This window comes from Pempheris klunzingeri, chromosome 2 (genome assembly GCF_042242105.1).
Source record: "Pempheris klunzingeri isolate RE-2024b chromosome 2, fPemKlu1.hap1, whole genome shotgun sequence".
Lineage (NCBI taxonomy): Eukaryota > Metazoa > Chordata > Actinopteri > Acropomatiformes > Pempheridae > Pempheris > Pempheris klunzingeri.
In genome coordinates, this window is record NC_092013.1 from 2553783 (window position 1) to 2578111 (window position 24329).

The 24329-nt window shown below is 44.2% G+C and overlaps 1 protein-coding gene across 1 annotated transcript; it reads right to left on the bottom strand.

Annotated features, from left to right (window-relative positions):
- Positions 1–3462: 3462 nt before the first annotated feature.
- On the bottom strand, positions 3463–23235 carry uqcc1 (ubiquinol-cytochrome c reductase complex assembly factor 1). Its single transcript, XM_070843311.1, has 9 exons — positions 23041–23235; positions 20953–21060; positions 18516–18623; positions 15265–15337; positions 13726–13783; positions 13509–13617; positions 8149–8226; positions 7155–7268; positions 3463–4437 (listed from the first exon to the last, which is right to left on the bottom strand). Exons 1-9 carry the CDS (start codon positions 23113–23115, stop codon positions 4303–4305), a joined length of 858 nt encoding a protein of 285 aa, XP_070699412.1. The 5' UTR covers positions 23116–23235; the 3' UTR covers positions 3463–4302.
- Positions 23236–24329: the final 1094 nt, after the last annotated feature.

Genomic DNA, 24329 nt, shown 5'->3' on the forward strand with positions numbered 1-24329 from the left:
TGACTGCCGTTCTGCCTTAAAACCAGTTTGTGTATTCAGATGTCATGGAGGCACTGTGATCAATTGTGCACCCGTCCCGTATGAGGACACGATGGGTGCTGCTCAAACCACACGGGGCCCCAGAGGCCTCCTGCCTGAGCATCCTGCTCGCTGAGTGAGAGGTTACAAACTTCACCGCGACCCAGATGTCAGGAGCTGACTCTGGCACTCTGGGAGCCTCCAATAATGAAACCTGGTCGGTGACCCAGTTTAGGTCCCAACACATGAGAGGAGCTGAAATCTCCTACTGGGACGGACATTTTTAGTTCTGAATGAAATCTGAGTGACTTATTTCTTCTTCTGAAGAGCTAAACAAAGCGGATGTGGTGTTTTAGCCACGCTAGCAGTCTGAAATACCTGTAATAACGGGTTCTGCTTCACATCTCAACAACTTTTGGATGAGCTGCCATGATATTTGATACAGTCATGGTCCCCAGAGGATGAATCCTACTGACTTAAGTAACCCTCTGACTTTTCTTTTAGCGGCACCAGAAGGTTGATATTTACGGTTCACTTTAAAATATCTCAACTTTTGGATGAATTGCTATGATATTTGATACAGACATTCAAGGTCTCCAGAGGATATACTGCACTTACTGTCTTTTTCTCAGGACAAATTTTTAATTTAAAGTAAGTGTGTAAACATTCATGGTCCCCAAATGTTGAATCCCAAAGACTTTGTTGTTACATTCATAACTTTAATTAAAGTGCTTCATTTTACTTCTTACAGAAAATAATTCAAACAAATAATCAATCAAGATTCACATTGATGGTTTTAAACAATCAGACAAACACACTGAGTTTTATAGAGATGGTGATTGTGTTCATTTTAAAACTGATTTCATGTCTCCTGTTTAAAAAACCAGGGACGACTAACCCTGTGATGGGATCAATAGTGTCCCAGTGTGTCTTTAATGGTCATAAGAATGAAATTAAAACCCATTTTAACCCTTCAGCTTCCCTCTGAGGCAGCAATGACTATTATAACTGATTTTTAACTAATGTCAGCGTCTGTGCTGAAGCACGCGTGGGTATTCTGACAGGATTAAACCTGATCTGCACCTCAGAGGCACCGAGACTGGACAGGTTATCAGATCAAAAGTCATGGTCCACATTTAATGTCACAGACCAGAGTAGTCTCACACACACACACACACACACACACACACACACACACACACACACACACACACACACACACACACACACACACACACACACACACACACACACACACACACACACACGTGCTGGGAAACTGGAAAACTGGTTTCTTTATGAATGGATACAATAGTTTGCAGGTTAACCCACTAAACATCCTCTTTTCTCAACACTTTGGTATAGAATAGAACAGAACAGAATAGAACAGAACAGAACAGAACAGAACAGAATAGAAGAGAATAGAATAGAACAGAATAGAACATGTAGATCGGTGTCTTCAGAGGCCGTTCAGTACACTGTAAACAGGTCAGAGGACAATGTGCCAAACAAGCTTCAAGTGGTTCTTTCTCTGTGAGGATGCACCTCAATGTTTCACTGTAAATGTCTGTATTTCAGTGAGAAGATCCAGATGAAGTTTTTCCTCAGCATTTCTCCCGTCTTTAGTCGGAACAGAGCAAATAACTGAAAACAAAGGGGGGTCCAGCAGCAGCAGCAGTAACCGTCTGACTTTACTGCAAACATACAAATATGAGCCGAGTTGGAGTTTGAGATGCTCGGAGCATAAAGGACGGACGACGAAGCCGATGGGAGACGTGAGGAGAGAAGAGCGGGGGAAGGACACAGAAGAAGAAGAACAGAAGAAGCTCCTCTGTGACAGCTTGTCTTGTGAGGAGATGACTAAGTCTGACCACTTCCTCTTTCCACCAGGAGGAGCTTCTACCGTCCTGAGACACAGACGAAGGTCAGAGGCTTTTTCCAGTCACTGTGAAAGTCGGTGCCAAACGAAGGGAGGACAGTTTGGACTTGTTTCTTTGCGTCATTTTCGCACTTTCAGCAAATGTTTCCACGAGCTACAAAGGATAGAGTGTTATATTTAGTCAGCAACAAGACTGGAAGCTCCAGAGGAGAGAGAGAGCGGGTCCCACCACTCTTCCCTCAAGGCAACGAGCACAGAAGGAAAACATGAATAAAAACAATACAGTTCAGAGGAATCAGCTGAAATACAAGTCTGTGTGTAAAAACATGATTCACCTCCTTGGAAGTTTCATATTTCATTGTTCACAGGGTTTTTTAGGTGTTTAGACGCTGATCTGCGGTTACTTGATCTGAAAAGTTTGATGGTTTGAAAACCATCCATCCATTTTCTATACCGCTTATCCGTCAGGGTCACAGGGGAGCTGGAGCTGGAGCTGGAGCCTATCCCAGCTGACTTCAGGCGAGAGGCGGGGTCACCTTGGACTGGTCGCCGGCCAATCGCAGGGCCACAGACAGACAGACAGACAACCACTCACTCTCACACCTACGGGCAATTTAGAGTTACCAATGAACCTAATGTGCATGTCTTTGGATTGTGGGAGGAAGAACCCAACGGGGTCAAACCGGGATTCGAACCCTGGACCTTCTTGCTGTGAGGCAACAGTGGTAACCACAGCACCACCATGCTGCCTGGTTTGAAAACGATGAGCTCTGAACGTCACTTTCTGAATTTCTCAACAGCTGCTTTCAAATCAAGTCACAAACTGGTTGTTCAAATGGGCCCAGACACGACTTATTTGCATATTTATCACCAGAGTGTCACAAAGACGCTTCGGTTGATGGAAATTCTTTTGACATCCTTCGATCTTTTTCTGTAGATCGGTGCCACATTAAACCGACGTGGCCTGAACATGAAAGCATCTTTTCCTCCTGCTCTTTGTGACTGATTCAGGGCTTCACCGGCCTTTAAGGTGAGGAGGAAAATGTTCTACAAGACTTGCAGACGCTGCATCAGCTGGATGTAAAAAACAAAAGAGTGGAGTGTGGCGCCTCCTGCTGACGGAGTCGGTTATTAATCAGTCAAATTATAAATTCGTCACCTTCCATTATGAGCACAGTTACAGTTTGGTGACTGAAACACGTCTGTAGCGGATTATTAGCCAGGAGGTTGTAGTTCGACTAACAGAGGAGAGAGTCCGGGTTTGTGATCTTTAAAATTGCATCACGTTGGATATTTCCAGCCTGTTCCCCTGGTTGTGACTGTGCTGTCTGATCTGAACCAAGTGGCTGGAAATGACATTTGACTCTGATCTCTGCGTAAAAACACCCCAAAGTGTGATGATATCACGCTGCAGTCACTGTGCACGTTAATCAAACCTACCTGAGGAAGCTCTGGGGACATTTTTCCATCCATCCGTCTTTCTGCACCTTTTCAAAGAAAATCGAGGTGGAGGACATTTTTTTAAAAAGTTGAGAAAGAAACTTGAACAAAACGAGGCTCAGAGGTTTTCGTACATACAGAGAACATTTTTTATTGATTAACTTTTTTAAAAACGAAAATATTCATATTGTTTTTAAAGCGGTGATGGCGTCTTCGAGAGCTCAGCTTCCTGTTCGGGCCTGAGAGCATCATGGGACACGAGGGAGGGAGGGAGGGAGGATAACAGCTGCAGCCTTACAGAGAAGCACACAGCAGAGCAGAGACTACAGACCTCTGACGGACTACAGACGGTCTCTCTGCAGGAGAAGAGTGTAAACACGCATGTGTACAAAAAAACGTTATAAATACAGAGTTGCATTTGTGGAAAAGAACGAGAAAAATATAAATACAGAGTCTTGTTCTCTTCTTGTGGGTGTTTTTTTTTGCAGGGAGGAGGAGGAGGAGGAGGAGGAAGCTCTCAGAACCGACAGGACGACAGAGGAGGAGGAGGAGGAGGATGATGATGCATGACATTTCCTGTTTTTGGACTGGCTGCTTGGCTGATTGATGGGTGTGCTGTGAAAAATAATCCCTGACCGTCTATCCTGCCTATGCTGGTCCTACAGAAACAGACTTCTGGTGGACTAATCGCTTGGGAGAGGAGGAAGGAGAGGAGGAGAGGAGGAGAGGAGGAGAGGATGTGTTTTGGGGCGCGGAGGTGAAGAAAAGGAACGGATGAAAGAGCTACAGCAACAGGCGATAAGCCAAAATCCCTCCTTACGAGAAAGAGAAAAGAGAAATAGGACACGTCGCATGATTGGAGGAGGAGGAAGGAGAAACATAACAGAGGAGACAAAGACGGGAAAAGGGAAGAGAAAGAGGAGGAGAGGGTCGAAGAAGAGGAAACAGCAGTCTGTCTCTTCGTCTCACAGCCCGGCGTCGTTGTAGGTGGGTGTGGCCACCTTCAGGATGCTCTGTGCGTTCTCCTCCACCAGGGGGCGCCACTTCACCTCTCCTGTCAGCATCAGGTCCTCCCCGTCCAGAGAGTCGATGTACTGCATCTGCACACAACAGGACGTCCACAGCAAACATGAGGGAGGTCAAAGGTCACACATGACTGCCCTGAACCATAAATACTAAGAGCCTCCTCATCTTCACACTCTTCATCCATCGCACAGTTTGGACAATTTGGATAATTTCAGATTAGAAGTTTGGGGCCGACAGCTGATTAACCCCGTCAACGGTGCTGCGAGTCAGAGTCGAGGTTCTATAATCTGTATACTAACTAAATTTATTCTATAATCTGTATACTAACTAAATTTATTCTATAATCTGTATACTAACTATATTTTGGTGGGACAGACGTACTGCATCATCATCATCTGGGAATTGTAGGAATAACTACTATTAATAAACTGCAGGAGGTTTTGAGGTAAAGTTTGTACAACTCTTCTAATATTACTGATATCTGACAGGAAACACAAAATGCAGTTCATCGGCCAACACTCTCTCTCTGACAGCAACAAATCACTGACTCCAGCTCTTTTATCTCCCATCTGTGATTTATGAACAAAGATGAAGAGAAAACATTTGACCAGCGGCGGGTCAGGAGGCCGAGACCTTCAGGTACTCAGAAATGTTGTCAACAGGGGATTATTTACAAACCGAAAGTATCGTGATGAAGTACGTTTGAGGTTGTACTGTACTATGGACATCACTGTGTGTGTGTGTGTGTGTGTGTGTGTGTGTGTGTGTGTGTGTGTGTGTGTGTGTGTGTGTGTGTGTGTGTGTGTGTGTGTGGTGGTGTTTAATGTCGTCAGCAGCAGGTTTATGTGATACACTTGAGATGGCACAGTGACAATTAGCCTGACAGACTTGTTTACTTTCCTTGGAGGTGTGTGTGTGTGTGTGTGTGTGTGTGTGTGTGTGTGTGTGTGTGTGTGCTGAGGGAGTTAATTAACATACACACACAAAAACACACTTACACATGCAGCGGAGTGTGTCATTTGTTTGTTTTCTGACGTAACACACACACACACACACACACACACACACACACACACACACACACACACACACACACACACACACACACACACACACACACACACACACACACACACACACACACACCTGCATCTGTGTGTGTGTGAGAGTAAGAAAAGCAAGACAAGCGACGATGCAACAGTAGGTGGACGTGTTTAGGTGATGGGTGTAATAAAGGCTGAAGGTAAAGGTAAAACAGAGAGAGAGAGAGAGAGAGAGAAGAGAGAGAAAGACAGAGAGAGAGAGAGAGGGAGAGAGAGAGAGAGAGAGAGAGGACGTCCTGGACCACATGGCCCCGGCAGCAGATGGAGGCCTGCAGGTGTTTCGGAAAGCGGGAGAGTGTTTTCAATCTCACGGAGGGAAAGAAAATATACAGAGAGGAGAGAAGGGAGGAGGTGAGGAGGTTAGCGGGTGAGGGAAAGTGCTAAGTGGGGGTGGGGGGAGGCGGAGATGGCGTCGGACACTGACCGCTGACATTCGGTCTCACACTGACCAGGTGGAAGAATCACTCGGATGTTTTAGTGAAGTAAAAACTACCAAAAGCACCGAAGCGCTGACACACAAACGTTTGGACTCTTGGACGTATTATTAAATACTGAATTGTTTAAATGAAACACGTTGTGAGTTAAACGTCTTTTCTGGCATCAGAGGATCATTTCTAAGGAGCCAAAAGACAAAAAGGAGTAAAACGTACAGTATTTCCCTCTGTGGTGGAGCAGAAGTACTTTACTGTGCTGGATATATTTAGAGTGGACGTTTGCTGCTGCACACAGTCAATCTAGTCTTTTCTTCCTTTGCTCTTTTAAATGTTAACGTCTGTGTCTTGTACAGGTTTTATGCTGTAAAAGTTGCTTGTGCAGATCTTGACTACGAATATGCAAATAGAACCCAACCCAAACCAGATCTGCTCGTCTTCCAAAGACAGCAGAGAGGCCCAGGAAGAGAAGGAGCTGTGGCGAGGCAACGGGATCCATTTTAACTTGAGACATTTAGATTGAGAGCACGATTATGATGCTCCGTCTCTGATTGGTGAGGTCGTTAGCTAGTCCGCTAATCACTTCCGAGTGCTGGCTAGTTAATGTTCGATTCTCTGCGCCTTACAGGGCAGAAAGATGATGTTACACCAGCTTAGACCCTGGACACCGGGGGCTTTTGTGGTCCAAGCTCAATATTGTTCAACCTGAGACGTTCAGGGCACTTTAGGAAAAACGTAAGAGCAGCGCGAAAGGGCTCCACTCTCCTTGAAAAGAACTACAAAGAGCCGTCCCAGGCTGCTCCGACGGTCCAAACAGGTCTCTGAGATCTGCCGGGCTGCTCCAGAGTCCAGGTTAAGGTCAAAGAGGGTTGGGCTCCTCAGCTTAGAAACAGCTCGTCCAGTTATTGTCTGATCTGCAGACACGGTTTCTCCTCTCGATTCGTGTCTTTAGACACATTTTTAAAGACGTTTCACCTGCCAACTCGTCTAATTTGCTTCCATAATAAAGTTAATCTCAATCGTTTTCTACCTTTTGGTCAATTTGTGTATTTTATTTTGTGTCTTTTCTGCTGTTCACAGGAAGAACTTTGTGTTTCTAGCTTGGAAAGTGCTGTACAATATAAAACCCTATCATTATTTTTTGTAGCGGAAGTCATTTTTTTGCAGAGATGGTTTTAAAGAAGGTGTGTAAAAGAATAGATCACGTGTGTTTGCAAACACCACAGCATTGACGTGTAAACACACACTCCCACACACCTGTTTGCGTACGTATTCCACCATGAGCTCCAGCTGTCGGGGGTCTTCACAGGCTTCACTGAAGATGTTCCTCCACAGAGCTGCTGCCAGCACAGAGTCATCAGACAGGATTCCCTACACACACACACACACACACACACAGCATTATTGATCCTACCTCATTAAAGCCTGTTTGAAGTGGGAAACATGAGATCTAAAGATGAGATCTACTTCAGGACACGGATGTTTCACAAGCCGGTTCTTCAGCAGCCACGTCGATAATTCAGTTTTAAGTTGTTTTGACCACAATTTTTCTGTTTTATAAGCAGAAAAACAGGATTAAAGCTCGTGTGAAAGTGGTAACAGATGCTCATGTGCACGTGCTTTAACCTGTTCGATATTACAGCCGTCTCTTATCTGATTATTATGTTCATCGCTTTAGAAACTCTCAGCTGTCCGACACCACAAACAGACAAAATCATGATTGTTAAGTATGATGTAATTGATGTACAGACGAACCTCGGCCACCAGCTTGCTCCTGAAGTATAGCTTTGGTGTGCCGAACTGACTAGAAGGACTAATTTACCATAATACTAGATTCAAGCTTCATCACTATATAACTGATGCTCCCGACGACATGCTGACCGTGACGGTAGGTTTCTTCTTTTCCAGAACATACATGGATTTATATACGATTTATATATTGAGCTGCAGTCAGAGCCGAGTTTCATAGTGTGAACTCTTAAATAATAGATTTTAGGCCCAAATAAAACATTCTTCACGTTTAGAAGAATAAAGATCCAACAACGGGGCGATTCTTGTATCAGAAGTAGTTCAACTGGAGACACGAACCAAAAATCTAAGATGTATTTAGACAAACCAACATTCACTCACATCAGACACTTCCCCAGTTCAAGGAAATGTTCTTAATCTTACAAATGCTGAGTCAAACAAGTCACTGACCGTATTTACTGCATCTGTATGTTCGTGTGTGTGTAAAAAAAACATCTCTCACCTCATCATATCGAAATATCGCTGCGTAGAACGTCTCCGTCATGGCTTTTATTGCTTCCTTTCTATCCGTGGTCTCGATCTGCATCACAAAAGGAGACAGAAAATTAAAAACGAAGCAGAGCAGGAAACACGTGTTGAACACTGACGTGTTACAGGAGACTCATCGCTGACACATTCAAACTCTGATAGCTGTGAAGATTCGTTAGAATAAGAGTCTTCAGACATGCTAAATGAGCTAGATGCTAACGTCAGCCTGCTAACATGCTCACAATGACAAAGCTAACATGCTGATGTTTAGAGGGTACAATGTTTTCTATGTGCACCATCTTAGTTTAGCCTGTTAGCTTGCTAGCATTTTGTAATTAGCTCTAAAGACAAAGTACAGCTGATGCTGAGCGATTTGCAGGCCTCATTTTGGTGCTCAGATTTAGTTGATTTCACCATTTTTCCTTGATTTTTATGATTATTACGCGAGTATTCCTTAAAAGTATTTTGTGTTTATATATCACACCGGTCATGACATCATGTTGATGTAGTGATGCGACACGGTTGAGAGGCTGTACGGGACGCTTTATTTTGAAAACTGACCAGCTGCTCCGAGCCGTTACTGTGTCCGACTTCCTGCCCAGGCAACAGACCCTAATCACAAGCATTGTGGACAGTCGCTCAGTGGAATCAAACGGTTGTCTCCTTCTACACCTTAAAACTTTGGACTCGTTCCCAAAATGCCGCTCAACAAAGCCAGGCCTCGGGGGTTTACTGCACTTCATTAATGAATTCAATAATGAACACAGCTTCAGCAGACCGTAGTGAGTCTGTCTGTCTGTCTGTCTGTCTGTCTGACTGTCTGTCTGTCTGTCTGGAGGGTGAAGCTGAGATGCAGCAGCGGTTCGGCGGTGAAAGGAGGCACAGCGGAGTCATTGTCGAGGTTTGTTGGTTTCAACCGGTTGCAGCAGTGATTATGAACACGGAGAAAATGACCAATGTTTTCACTTCTCTTTTACCACAATTAGCATGAAACCCGAGAGCAGCTCCAATCACTGGCCCTGGTGGTGTGTGTGTGTGTGTGTGTGTTGTAAAAATACATGTGCTGCTGATGTAGAGCAAGACTGGGAACGTTTTCACTGTAGGCTGTGCTTGGTTCATCAGTCTGACACACACACACACACACACACACACACACACACACACACACACACACACACACTCTTAGTAAAACTTGAACAACATGCTTTTCCAACAGAGAAGAACATGACCTTCATGGTTCTGTCATCCGGAGCACAAAAAAAACCCAAAACACACACTAATGTTAGAGTGCAGACACGTCAGCGTACATCCACTCTAATGAAGACATAATCACTTCCCTTTACAGGAGGTCAAAGGTCAGGCTGTCTTTATTATCATTTCTTCTATTTACCTTTCTTTTTCTGTTTCTCCACCTCATCTTTTTATGATTTCATCCTTTTTTTTCTACTCCATCCATAGTTGGACTGTTTATCATTTTGCACTCCAGCTGTGGACACATGTGATCGATGATCACTTAGTCGTAGTTCGTACTTGGTAATTGTTTTCTGGAGGTGGACACGTGGGTGCCTCGTGCTGTCGCCTCGGTGTTTGAATTCAGAAATTAAGAGTTGAGGTTTGTGTTTGGTGGGGGTGGGGGGGGTCAAACTGATGAAGATTTTTTAATTCAAAGTCACGTGTGAAGGTCCGTGCCAGCACATGGGGATATATATACGTATGCACACATGCTGACAAAAGTTCACATACGCAGCTGTGAAAATACCTGACAACCCCCCCCCCCCCCCACACTACACACACACACACACACACACACTGTGCTCCGCCCATTGCATGCATGCACACACACCAACAGTGACCTCACAAACCACACTGTAATTTCTCATCTCTGACCTCTTTCTGTCACACAACGCGAAATGAGCAAAAGCTCAAGACCTCGTTCATGTGCAGCCGTCTGAACCTTGGCTCCAGTTCAGCCATCCTTCTTGGATGATGCAGATCGGATTATTCTACTGTACTTTACAAGTAAACGCTCGGTGACGTGGATTATGGGTTGAGCGTTCAGCTGTGCAGCCACAGAGGGGTCCTGACCTTTAGGCCCCAAACTACACTAACTAACTCATCCATGTCTGAAATCACTCGGCGCAGCTCGACTCAAAGGACTTTTATGTACTTTATCAAGCACTTGCTTTTATTTGCAAGGATTCAATTGTTTTCTCCACAATCTGCTGCAGGAGGATCGTGCAGCTCTGGATCTACAATGATGTTCAGTCTCTTGAACTTTTACTTTGGGTTAGAGACCAAAATGTCTCATGCAGGTTTATCCACAACTAAAAACGTCAGAGCACTTAGTGTGGATCCTGTCATGAATCTGAGGACTTTAGCCTCCACCAGACAATAAGGTGAAGAGGTTTCCCCTCCGCTTAATAAAGTTGTGGTTACGGATTACACCAAACCCTCCACCGTCGTCTGGTCAGACTGTGGTCTCTGAGGCAACATGAATTTTGCAAAAGTGACTTGCCATCCTCCCAAAGTCCAAAGATTAGACCGTATGTCTGTAGTTTATCCTCCAGGTTTCTGACACCAGGTATATTTGGAATAATCTGCTAGTTAAACTTTCTCAAGTCATATGAATGTTTTAAGTTGATCAACTTTATCATTCAGAATCCGTATTTTATAGCCGACCGCCCTTATTTCAGTACGTCTCTAACGGTGACCGCAGGCTTTATGTGATCAAAAAACATGAATTACACTTAAATCGTTGTTTGTTTTAGTCATTTCTAACTTTTGTTTAAGTTAAAAACTGAAGAAAATAGATTCAAATCTATTGATGCACATTTAAAACCCCCAGCTTCAGTCCCAGGACACACCTGATCGTTTTGTTTTTAAATGTTCAACTTCAAACTCATTGGAAAAAGTTAGAAATATTCATTTTAAAAATTGAATATGGTCAAAGTACAAAATGACCTGTTTACCTGTGTTTCTCAGACGCTTGTGTACCAAGTATCTTATAGCAAAGAGCATCCACTGACAGTAAAATATCCTGTTTACGGCAACGCTTTAATAATTAAATCTTATTGTGTCAAACACAAACACACGGGGAACTACAGTGTGTTTTCTTCTATGAACTCTGAGAGTTAGTTCCAGCACAATTATGTGTGAGTATGAGAAAGTCTTTCTGAAAGCTACATGTGAGCAAGGCCAAGATTTAAGTCTGTGATGTCAATGAGCGACACTTCCTGGAGCTGCTCCACTGAGAAAGAATAGAGGAACGACTCTGTGGACACGGCGACCGCGGCCAGCCGCACTCTCCGGGGACTTTGGCTTCGCTCTCCGGTTGAGAGCTGCTGGCACAATTATGCTGATGTAAAACTTTAAATAAACAAAACCGGCATCCTATGTAGCGTGCAATGGCGCAATTAAAACTCAATGCACTGTCGCGAGCGGAAACGTTTCAAAAATAATGAATATTTCTTTAACAGAATGACATTTAGCTGTTTAGGGGCTGAACACAGGAGAGATGGACCACAGCACTGCTGCAGCCTGCCAGAAATATCTGTAATCCTGTTTTAACACAATGAAACACATCATACGAAGCCACGACTGTGTGACTGGTTGGTTGTAGCTTCTGTCTCCGATGGACAGAAAACTATTTTCATTACATGACTCATTTTTCAATCGTGTTTATTTGCGACGTTCTTTTGTTCCAGCTTCTTTTCTGCTTTTCTCCGTTTTGTATCATTGCAAACTGAATATATTTGAGTTTTGAACCACTGCTCGGACGTCACCCTGATCAGTTTCCACTTGAGAAGAATATCAGTAGATTAATCGACAGTGGAAACAAGTGTTAGCTGTGGCTTTAGTTTGAAGAGACTTTTAACAGATTAGCAAATTGGAAAAGGACAGAAACACATTCACCGGTTGTCACCAGGTATCTTAGGATGTTACTGGTTGTGTTTGTTTGTGGATTATTCTTTGTCACGTCTGTCTGTACACATACCTGCTTGCCTCCCTACCTCCCTATCTGCCTACCTGCCTCCCTCCCTACCTGCCTACCTACCTCCCTCCCTGCCTGCCTGCCTGCCTCCCTACCTCCCTCCCTCCCTCCCTACCTGCCTATCTGCCTACCTCCCTATCTGCCTACCTGCCTCCCTACCTCCCTATCTGCCTGCCTGCCTACCTCCCTCCCTCCCTACCTCCCTATCTGCCTACCTGCCTATCTGCCTACCTCCCTATCTGCCTACCTGCCTCCCTACTTACCTATCTGCCTCCCTACCTCCCTATCTGCCTGCCTCCCTACTTACCTGCCTCCCTACTTACCTACCTGCCTCCCCACCTCCCTACCTCTCCATCTGCCTCCCTACCTCCCTACCTCCCTACCTGCCTGCCTACCTGCCTCCCTACCTCCCTACCTCCCTGCCTGCCTACCTGCCTCCCTACCTACCTGCCTACCTACCTCCCTCCCTGCCTGCCTGCCTGCCTCCCTACCTCCCTCCCTCCCTCCCTACCTGCCTATCTGCCTACCTCCCTATCTGCCTACCTGCCTCCCTACCTCCCTATCTGCCTGCCTGCCTGCCTGCCTGCCTCCCTACCTCCCTCCCTCCCTACCTGCCTATCTGCCTACCTCCCTATCTGCCTACCTCCCTATCTGCCTACCTGCCTCCCTACTTACCTATCTGCCTCCCTACCTCCCTATCTGCCTGCCTCCCTACTTACCTGCCTCCCTACTTACCTACCTGCCTCCCCACCTCCCTACCTCTCCATCTGCCTCCCTACCTCCCTACCTCCCTACCTGCCTGCCTACCTGCCTCCCTACCTCCCTACCTCCCTGCCTGCCTACCTGCCTCCCTACCTCCCTACCTCCCTACCTCCCTACCTGCCTGCCTACCTGCCTCCCTACCTCCCTACCTGCCTACCTGCCTCCCTACCTCCCTACCTGCCTCCCTACCTCCCTGCCTCCCTACCTGCCTAGAGACACTGCGGGTGATACTTTCCACCAGCAATGATGATATTTCTGTTTCCACGATGCTGCACGTAATTGGATAGTCGTCACATGACATCACTGGTCCACAGACGGCAGGTTAAGGGTGCTATGTTTAGGAAATACTGACCCTGTGTGTTATCATAGGCGTGCTGTGCTGTGCATCAGGCTACTGTGATCTAACACAAGTACAACATGTGTTTATGGTGGAAATGCCGTTATATGATCTCGTGGGCCGAAAGCTGCTGAGTGACAGGATGGTTACTGCGAAGCTACATAGGAACAGACATGTAAATACACAGAGAGAGAGAGAGAGAGAGAGAGAGAGAGAGAGAGAGAGAGAGAGAGAGAGGACGTACCCCCAAGATTTTGCACCTCTGCCCTACATCCTCCCACATTGAGTGGACGATGTAACGGCACATGTACTTCCCTGTTCTGCCCTCCTGCCGCATCCGAACCAAACACATCCTGACAGAGCGAAACAAGACAAGGGAGAATCAGGACTGAGCGATGACGGGAATAAGAAAAGACAGCAAATGACGGCAAAATAAAGAAAACAGAAATGATTTAACTCACCACACGTGCAGCTGCGCTACCAAGAACCAGGAGTTGAGTGTGTCAGGGAGGGCGCACTCTGAAACAAACAGTCAGACAAACAGTCAGCGTTATCACTCACAGGTACTCATCCATCCATCCATTCATTCATTCATTCATTCCTAAATCCACAGTAAATCAACACGCAGCTTTCTTCATGATTGATTACTTGATTTAGTCTTTTTTTTTCAGCAAAATTGTCAAAGATTCTTTTGTTCCAGCTTCTTCAATGAGAGGATTTGCTGCTTTTCTTTGTCTTGAAGGACATTAAACAGAATATATTTCAGTTTTGGACAAAAAAAAAAAAAAGAAGACAGAAGTTATTTTACAACATTTTACAGACAACATGTTTGATCAATTGACCAAAAAATAACTGGCAGATTAAATGATACTGAAAGCCCTAAAGCATTGTGTCTGCTTCTGTTTGTAGGCCTCTGTGATCAATGAACAATCGTCAGTCTGACTTTAGCCAAGTGCAGCGGCCATATTTGAACTGTTTTCTGACATCTAATAGACAAAATGATTCATGGATTATTTGAATTATGTTATGTTATGAATTATGTGTGTGTGTGTGTGTGTGTGTGTGTGTGTGTGTGTGTGTGTGTGTGTGTGTGTGTGTGTGTGTGTGTGTGTGCCTTTTCTCAGCATGTACACAGTTTTATCAAAAGAATCTCCTACATTAAACATTATCTCCTTCATTTAACACTTTCATCAGTGTTTTTAACGGCCGCTTCAAGTGCTTTAACTGAGGTTTCTCCAGATAATTTAGGAACCGGTTTAATTTCTCCAAACTTACAGAAAACATGGCTCATAAATCAATAACTGATTCTGTCTGTGGTAAGTAAGGAAGAACTAAAAAGCTCTACTCCCTCCCTTTCCCTATTTTACCTCTACTTCTGTTCAGTCTCTTTAGACAGACCAAAATGCTGGAGTAAAGTGGGCGTGACTTGTTTACTGTTGCCATGGCAACAAACACAGAGTGACATAATCCTTTAAAAAAATACAAAATAAAAAAAAACGTTTTAGGCCGATCTGAGCAGCTTCTGCAAACAAGCGTAAAAACAATTTGACAGACTCACAAAGAGAAACGCGACAGAGCGTGAAGCGATGCTGCAGATATTATCTTCGACAGGACTCGTGGTTTTAAGTCGTGTTTGAAGTTTATTCTTATTCTTTTGGAGCTGTGTGTAACAAAAAGCAATTTCCCCCTGGGGATTATTAAAGGAATTCTGATTCTGATTCTGACTCTGACTTTAGTTTGTCCTGTGGTCTGCACCATGCAGGCACGCAGCGCTACGCCTGGAGAACATAGTTTGTAGGTCGGAGCATCTCTGTGGCTGTAAATTGCAGCTCCTGCTGTGTCGCTTGGCCGTGCTGTGATTTTGCTAATGTTTTAAATTAATCGTCCGGCCCTTCTGGCACTGATGGTAGATATTGATTGTCGGGCCTAAACACAAGGTAATTTTTCTGTTTTTCTTTTAATGTTTCCTGTTTTTGTTCTTACTTTTGCTCTCCACTTACTTTCAAAGAAGTCGTCATAATTGATTCTCTCTACACAGCATATGTACATGCGCAAGGCAGCAATCTTGATTTTCTGTGAAGACAAAACAAACAAAATCAGTTACATTATCTAAACACTTCATAATCAATAAGAAACTAGATGCACGCGGCACATAGAGCAGATGGACGTACTGTTAGAATATTTCACTTTATCATACAGGTCTCTCACTTGGATTTATTCTTAAGCTCTTTTTGTCCTCAGGACTTGAGGATATTTACATCCACGACGCCGATACAAACACACGACTGTAGCTGGATGAGACAAGAAGACTTCAGGCGGCAGAACAAACCTCTGAGAAAACAGGACATGAGGTCAGACGTGTGTAACTGCTCGCGCCAAACGCTGCCAAGCCGGCGTGCGGCCCAACACTTTGCTAGATGACACAACAACACGCATTCCTCTGCACATACGCCACCTTCTCCGCTGTTTGGCCAAAAACCTCCCACACGACCAAACCTCAGTGTGGCTGTGAATGTTTATGCTTTACTGATTCTTGGGAAACACGCTCACAGCTCAAGGTGTGCTGCAGTGGATGTTACCAAAACACGGACACATCACGCAGCATGATTTATGATGTCATTCAACCTCTGCCCTTCTGCCTGGTGCCCATCAGGCCAGGCCGGCAAACTCCGAGCAATTTTCTCAACTGATTATTGGACGAGTTATCGATCAGTAGTTGGTTAACGGTTGAGAAGAGACAACACAAACTGCAAAACTGAAAAAATATTTTCTTTTTCATGTGCAACAGAGCGACAGAGCGGAGAATGTTCCTAAAATCCAGCTCGACCTGTTCCAGCTCTATTGACTGTAAACTACCAAAAAGATAAATCACAACAGCAAAGTATCTGAGAAGCAGAGATGTGAAGTATTTTGGGTTGTTCACCGTAGAGCAGCTGCCTTCTTCTACCACGACATCATATCTGAGGACTGTGTGTCCACATTAAAACATAAACCAGCACTGTGTTAACATTCGAACTGAACCTGCGCTCGTGTTTACGTGCTGTGAAGAATGAAGAGTGTTCCTATTAATTTAAGCTCCCTGATGGGAGGTCGGAGCTCTTCTGTGTCCTCTGACCACACACACACACACACACACACACACACACACACACACACACACACACACACACACACACACACACACACACACACACACACACACACACACACACACACACACACACACACACACCTACCTACCTACCTACACACACACACACACACACACACACACCTACCTACCTACACACACACACACCTACCTACCTACCTACCTACCTACCTACCTACACACACACACACACCTACCTACCTACCTACCTACACACACACACACACACACCTACCTACACACACACACCCTACCTACCTACACACACACACACACACACCTACCTACCTACCTACACACACACACACCTACCTACCTACACACACACACACACCTACCTACCTACCTACCTACACACACACACACACACACCTACCTACACACACACACCCTACCTACCTACACACACACACACACACACCTACCTACCTACCTACACACACACACCTACCTACACACACACACACACACACCTACACACACACACACACACCTACCTACCTACACACACACACACACCCTACCTACCTACACACACACACACCTACCTACCTACCTACCTACCTACCTACCTACACACACACACACACAAACACACACACACACACACACACACACACACACCTACCTACCTACCTACCTACACACACACACACACGCCCACACACGCCCACACACACCCACACACACCCACCTACCTACACACACCCACACACACCCACGGGAGTCATAAGTGTCCTGTGCACACAGACAGCCCTGAGACGACAGCACTGCTCTGCACGGTTGCAAATATTCAATTATCATATCTGCCTTATTAACACGGTTGGTGAACTAACACAACCATCTGTTGTCGGGAATAAATGGGGTGTTTTTCTATAAATACCAGCTGATTAAGACGGTGGTTTTTATAGCCTACTTATATCGCTCTTATTCTGATCTCTGCTCCTCTGTCACTCCTTCTGTCTCCCTACCTGCGATGTTCCCTCCGGGTGTTGTCGGCATGTTTTTACTCAACCGACAGGTTAAATAAGAGTAATGGTGCAGCTGTGGTTGTGTCTGAACCGTTTCAAATACAACCCAGCCAGCACAGGTGCAGTACCTTAGCTTAGCCTTTTACATTATAAGACAATGTAGGATGTATTTTAATCTGTTGTCAATATTTAAAACTATATAAAACATCCTCATTCATGAGCAGTACTGGCTGTGACACTGATATACTGATGTGCTTTATGTATCATTACAATGTGGGTCGTACGCACAAATGAACAAACGTCTAGCTTTGCTCCATGTTGACCAAACCCACAGCTGCCCATGCTTATTTGCCAGAAGATGGACGATTCGGGACTCTAGGGCTGATGTGTAAAAAAAAAAAAAAAGGAATTGCTGGAATCAAAAATTTGAGCCAGAATACAGTGGGGAGGATTTACTGCTCTGCAAACCTGAGTGACTGGATTATTAAACTGCTTTGACAGTAACTGTGTGGGTGACGTATTATTAGCACACTGAAGGAAAGTCACGTACCAAACCAAAACATCCTGAGCTGAATAGTTTGGGGCGAACACACACACACACACACACACACAGCGCTATTTATCGCCCAGTCCTGCATCAGTTCCTTCTGGTGACACTGACAGAGGAGAGAAAACTAACAAACTCATGACAGTCGATCGATAAAAAGGGTCCAGAACCACGTGTATGTCGACTGTAGGGCTGTCGCAGTATTGCAGCATCACCCTCATGTTAGGATTATGTGGCTGAGGGTTTTGAGAACAATAATAATAATAATAATAATAATAATAATAGGAGGCTCATAGACTGAACAGCTGCACCCACACCTCTGAGCAGCTTATTCATATCACACTAAAAATCAGAATAATTGAGGTAATATGCAAACAGACAAAATAAAATCCCTCATAAATCACTGTATGCCGTCTGTTTAAGTGTCAACCTGTCACACAAGGTTTATCAAAAAGGTCTGAGATATTTTTCCCCTTTATCCCACAATCATCTCTACCTGATTGTACCACCTCTCCGTCCTTCATACTGCCATACTTTGACTCCATGTTCACTCCTCCCCCCTCGCTTCCATCCATTACTCACCCATTTTTGGTATTTGAGGGGTCCAGTGAAGCCCATGGCCTCAATGAGCTTCGTGAAGGCCCCGACTTCTTCCTCTGTGTGCTGAGGCGTCTCCTTCACGCTGCAGAGCTGAAGAACAAAAGTGCGGGACGTTAAGACGTTAAGAGAGATGTGGGGGGGGGGGGGGGGGGGGGGGGGCAAGGAGGGAAAGACGTGGGACGAGGACAGAGGGATGAGATAAAAGGTGTTTTGGAGGACGGGAATGAAAGAAAAGGAGGAAAAGTTGAGAAAAGATGACACAGCGTAAAGAGAAACTACTGCATAAACAGGCTTAATGTTCCCGGTGTGTAGACTGAATAACCCTCATTAAACCAGCAGCACACACAGCTTCAGTGTGACGACACACACCTGGGGAGCGTGGCCTTTACTGGGCGAATGCAGCTGCTGGCTAAATTAATATACTGGCCTATTCTAAGCTGCATGTTGTCTTCGTGCCTTGACAGTTTTATTACTGCCTCCACGACCCCGGCTCCCCTTCATCAGTGCTCACAAAGGCTTTGCTTTGAACGCACTTTTTCTACCTGATTTCTTGCCATTACGTGTTTTCTATGATGCTAACTGCTAAATATATTTCTTGGTTGGTGTGTTTGTTGGTGCTGCTCAATTTACAGCGCAGTCAGAAAGTATCAGGACAGTAACTTGGTTTTTTTTTTGTGTCTTGCTGGTGTCCTTTTATGATCGTTGCTAAGAAAACTCTCTCTTTTTTACAGGTCTCTCCCCACCGTGGGGGAGGACTCTCACGGGGGCAGGCGGGGTGAACTGTGGCCACCGGTGAAAAATAAGGATTTTTGTCAGATGTAAATTGTAGAAATAAGTTTCTTTACGTTTGAGTCAGCGATGCTTTGTTAAGAATAAACACCACAAGTCAAGACTGAGCCCGAGCTCACTGCCGTTGCCATGGAGACACATAAATAAAAGGTACGGAAGCTCATAGTGACCAAAATCATTCAGTCAAAGCATCTAAAAGAAATCAAATCAAAGGGTTTTGTTAAAGTTGGGAGGAGGAGAACGTCATTTTGCTGCGTTATCAACCCGTATGCATCTGTTTGTGTTTTTTCCCCTGCTGGACGGGAGAGGACGCGAAATCAAAGGAGAGTTCGGTCATAATGTTTACGGGGGTGCACACAACATACACACACACACAAACATACACACACACACTACAGGAAAACGGGCCTCAGTCCAGTGTCGTCCTGTTAAAGCACCTGTCGGTGTAACATCAGCCACCGTAGGCGATGACATTCTCTCATCTAATATCTCTGACCGTCACTCACCCATGACCACCTCTAATATTAGCCAGGCGCTTCAGAGAGATGTTTATTAGCCTCTTAATGTCAGACTGTTTCCTCTTTATGTGTCTCTCAGTGCAGCGCCGCTCTGTTTACTGTCACTGCTCACACTGTTTGTGTCTGCTGATGTCTGACCGCAGTTCTGCTGCTTTTTTAATCTTGTGACTTTTATGACTTTTCCACAGATAAAGTAGAACATGTGATCAAAAATGGCCATTTTAGGGGTGTAAGTCATGTTAAAGATGAAATCTATCATATGAACGCCTCCTCGTGGACAGATGGCACTTAGGTGTCTGAAACCAACTAATGCAAGTAAAGATTAGGATATGAAACTGTTCTTGAACGACACTCAATGTTTATGAAGTTTAATTGTGAACTTGCAGCTTTACTTTGAGGGTGGTGACATCCACATCAGATGCAGATGTAGGAAATGGCCCTTTTCTTTAATACACAATCCCCCAAATGGCGGTCAGTGGCAGCCTGAAGTCATCAGACTTGTGTCTCGTTTCCAGCAGCACAGGTTCGGACACAGAACCCGAGATCGTCTCCTCCCTTGAACCAAAACAGTGTCTCGTTCTAAACTGATGGCTCAACATGTGAGGCAGTGTTTGCATCTTGTTTTTAAAAGTCTCTCAGTGCTTTTGTAACTTGCAACTGAACCTCTGTGCCCAGATAACAGGCTGTTACCATATTTCATGTTTCCTGCGGCTGCTGCTTGATGTGAATGGGTCTAATGACAAACCAGCAGGAGGCTTACACTTAAAGAACGGTCGACACAGCGGGAGACGGCTGTTATCTGCTATTCTGTAAGAGAATCAGTTTCAAATATTACAGGAAGGAAGAGTAAAAATCAGAGACGTCCACTGTGAGATGAGGAGCAGCAGACGACACGGCCGGTCATTTCAACTATTGTCGCCATAATAGTTTGTGCAAAAACATTTCCACCGCGTACAGACGGCTCGTCTGGTCGAAGGAAGTGAAGATAAATGCGTAACATGGGATAGATTTCACCTGGTATGAATAAGCAGAACCACCTTTAAACATCCTCATGTTGCACTTTCCACGCTCGCAACTGAAGAAATAAGTCAGAAAACTTGTTGCCTGGTTACCTGTGTGGTCATGTGTAGTGTCCGACATGGCGTCACGCTGGGAGGGGAGACTCTGGCCAGCTGGCTCGCTGCTAAAGCTCTGGCAAAACAGGCTTCTTGATCTATCACCTAAACAGAGACAGACAGAGGGAGATACACGTTATAGAAATACAGTGACGTGACAAAACACACACACACACATATGTATATAGATATTTGTAGATATTGTGGTTCTAATGTCCTGAAACAGATCCTGAAACTGGTTTGAGGTCTATTGGACATTGGTACAGTATGTTTCTATTGGCGCTTTTCCACCAGCACCTACTCGGCTCGACTCGACTCAGTCTTTATGGTTCTCCACCAGGTGACAGTACCTGGTACCGGGTATTTTTTTAAGTACATACTTGGCCGGGGGTTCCAAGCGAGCCGAAAATGTGACATCACCAGACTGCAGGCCACTGATTGGCCAATCAGGGAGTGACATCACTGGATGAGTCATGAGAGCGACTCGTTCACAAGAATCAAACCCGCCGGGCGTTTTTATTATTTCTGTGAACGACGAGGTAAACGGCTCCACACAAACCAAACGCTCCGTGTCCTCAGTTGTGTTTGTGTTTGTGTCGCATGCCACTGGAGTTTCGGGCCACCTTGTTATAATAATTAATAGAAAACCACCCAAACCGTGTGGAGTAGAGGCGAGTAGTGTAGTAGTAACTGTGTAATGGAAAAGCTCCATATGATCTGATATGACTGTGTGATACCTGCTGCAGCATCACAGAGGATTTATAACAACATTCAACCCCCCCACCCCCCCTTTGTCAACCAGGTTTGGCAATAAAGCTGAAAGTCAATGGTCATTTCCAGCAAAAACACCAGAAAGGAGCAGATATTTCACAGTTCCAGGTTGTCAGAGGTGAGGATTTGCTCCTTTTGTTGGTTTAAACTGAAGTAAACTGAATATCTTTGGATTCTGAACCCAAGACATTTAAAGGACATCACCGTGGATTCTGGAAACACTATTATGGAGCATTTCTTCGATGATTATTTGATAAATCGAAGAAATGACAATAGGCAGATTAACAGAGAACGTTAGAGAAAATGCTAAATATTTACAGCCCTATTTGGAGAAATGAAAACAGAGACTATGAGACACGGCTTCGCTTTAATAAACAAGAGTTTTATCTTAATCTGTAAATAACTACATTCACATTCCTCATTATCTTTTTATTTTCCACGAAATGGAGTTTGACACAATAAATAAATAGATAGATATAACTAAACAGAGGATTTTCAGTGTAAAGCTAAAGTCTTATGACATCTATTGATCGCGGCATTATTGGCTTTTACATAACAGTAGCATTGCATCTGTAATTCAAAGATTGTGTTTAACAGTTTATCCAAAGAAGTTTTCAGAGAAACCGTTAAATTAATGAATCAATCAACCACTTTTCAATTTAAATTAAATTCTTCTTTAGTGATTAATCTGCCGATTAGATCTGAAGCAGTTTCAATAATCAATAACTAATAATTCTTCTGAATATGTTTGGGTCGACAGGAGCAAACATTTCAGATGTTAACTTGTGGTTTAGCTTCTCTATTTTCTTACAGTTTTCACCTAAAATAATGATTTTTTTGCCAATAAATCACTTCAGCTCAGATGTGACAGACCAGGCATCAGGATTCCTCATTATTGATCACTGCTATCACCTCTGACATCACTAATACTGGAGATGCTTTTAGCCCAAACACAGCAGGACTGCTGTCATCTTCCCTAAAAACTGAGATCTTAGATTAGATTAGCTGTGATCGTGTCTGGTTGTCCAGCACTGACATTAACTTCACAAACTCACCTGGTTACACAAACCAGCTAACAACCAGCAGCTCAGGTGAGTTAAAAAATCATGTTTTTAACTAGCAGGAGGTTCTGTGGTTTGATGAGTTTGAACAAAAACAGCTTCCAGTCTTTCATTTATCGGTTTGTCTCCATTTGCTGTGTATTTACCGGCACCGTTAGCCGTTGGTCCCGGTTTGTTATGTGGCGTGTGAGTTAGTCAACTTAGCTTAAATCCCATTAGCATGCTAGGCTAACGCTAGCGCTAACGTTGTTACCTTTCCGTACGCGGCTCTGGACGCCGTCGCGTTAATAACGTTTCTGACGGCGGACTGCAGCGGCCGCCGGTACATGGCTCCACTTGTATCCGAGTGTCGCGGCTCGCAAGCCGGCTGCCACCAAACTGCGGCTCCCTTCTATCAAACCTTCACGTTTGGTAACAGGGTCCGTCCCCCACCTCCTCCTCCTCTGCAATGTCAACGGAATCTGTCCGGCACCGAATACAGTCCGGGGGGGAAAAAAGGGCTCAGCAAAGAAAGGTTCCGCTTGTAATTTATCTGATTTTATTGTTATTTTACATTATATTTTCAGCATAAACAGTAATTTTTCCCAATGTTTTAACAGCATTTTAAATCAAGAGCACTACCTTACTCATATACTTCCACTTTACTCATGTAAATGTTTTATGTTGTGTTGTATTTCCACTTCATACAAAGCTTCAGAGGGAAATATGGTGCTTTTTACTCCACTACACATATTGAATATATTTATTTTAAGCACAGATTTAGATTATGAATATAAAGTATTATCAACAGTTAGAATATATGCATTCATTCATGAATTTCTCAACCAATCCATGGACATATTATGTATATATTATGTTCATTTAACTCCTCTTTCTTTAATTGTTTGCTTTATGTCTGTCTTTGAGCTGCAATAACAAGGAACTTTCCCCACTGTGGGATCAATAAAAGTTATCTTATCTTATGAATTAGAATACAGCAGGTATTTATTAAGCTTGCACAACATAAAAGTTTACCTTTATTATCTGAAAAAAACAAAAAAAACCAACATATATCAGTGATTATAATTCGATAATATAATATGGCCTATATTATTAATGGGTATATTATTATTCATGGGTCATTCTGCATAGCTGGTGCAAAAGAAAGTGTGCAATTACACATGTGCAAATTGAATGTAAACATAATAACTAATAACATATAAACCAAAATGAAAAAAAATATCTTGGTGTTTAGCTGCTAACCTTGTCTCCAAATTGGTGCTGGCCACAAAGTGTACTGTGGATTAATCAGAGCTTTTTCACCAAAAACAGCCTGTCGAGGATGAAAAGCGGCTCACACTCACACACAAATAGACAAAACAGTGAGCTGAAAGAAGGTAAAAGGCTCCACAGATGTGCAGAATTATACTCCAACCCCTGTGCCCTTCTCTTCTCTTCTCTTCTCTTCCACCAAAGTAACAACAGTCATCCTGCAGATTAACATTACAAAACTCCAGTTGTGGCGCCCAGTTATGCAGCTGCTCCGGGGCCACAGAGTAAGCA

Coding starts and splice junctions, on each gene's coding strand:
- uqcc1 (XM_070843311.1), bottom strand. CDS start 23,115: ATGTACCGGCGGCCGCTGCAGTCCGCCGTCAGAAACGTTATTAACGCG. Junction 21,061..23,040: donor CCAGAGCCGCGTACGGAAAG/GTAACAACGTTA, acceptor GTCTCTGTTTAG/GTGATAGATCAAGAAGCCTG. Junction 15,338..18,515: donor CCCTCAAATACCAAAAATGG/GTGAGTAATGGA, acceptor TTGTCTTCACAG/AAAATCAAGATTGCTGCCTT.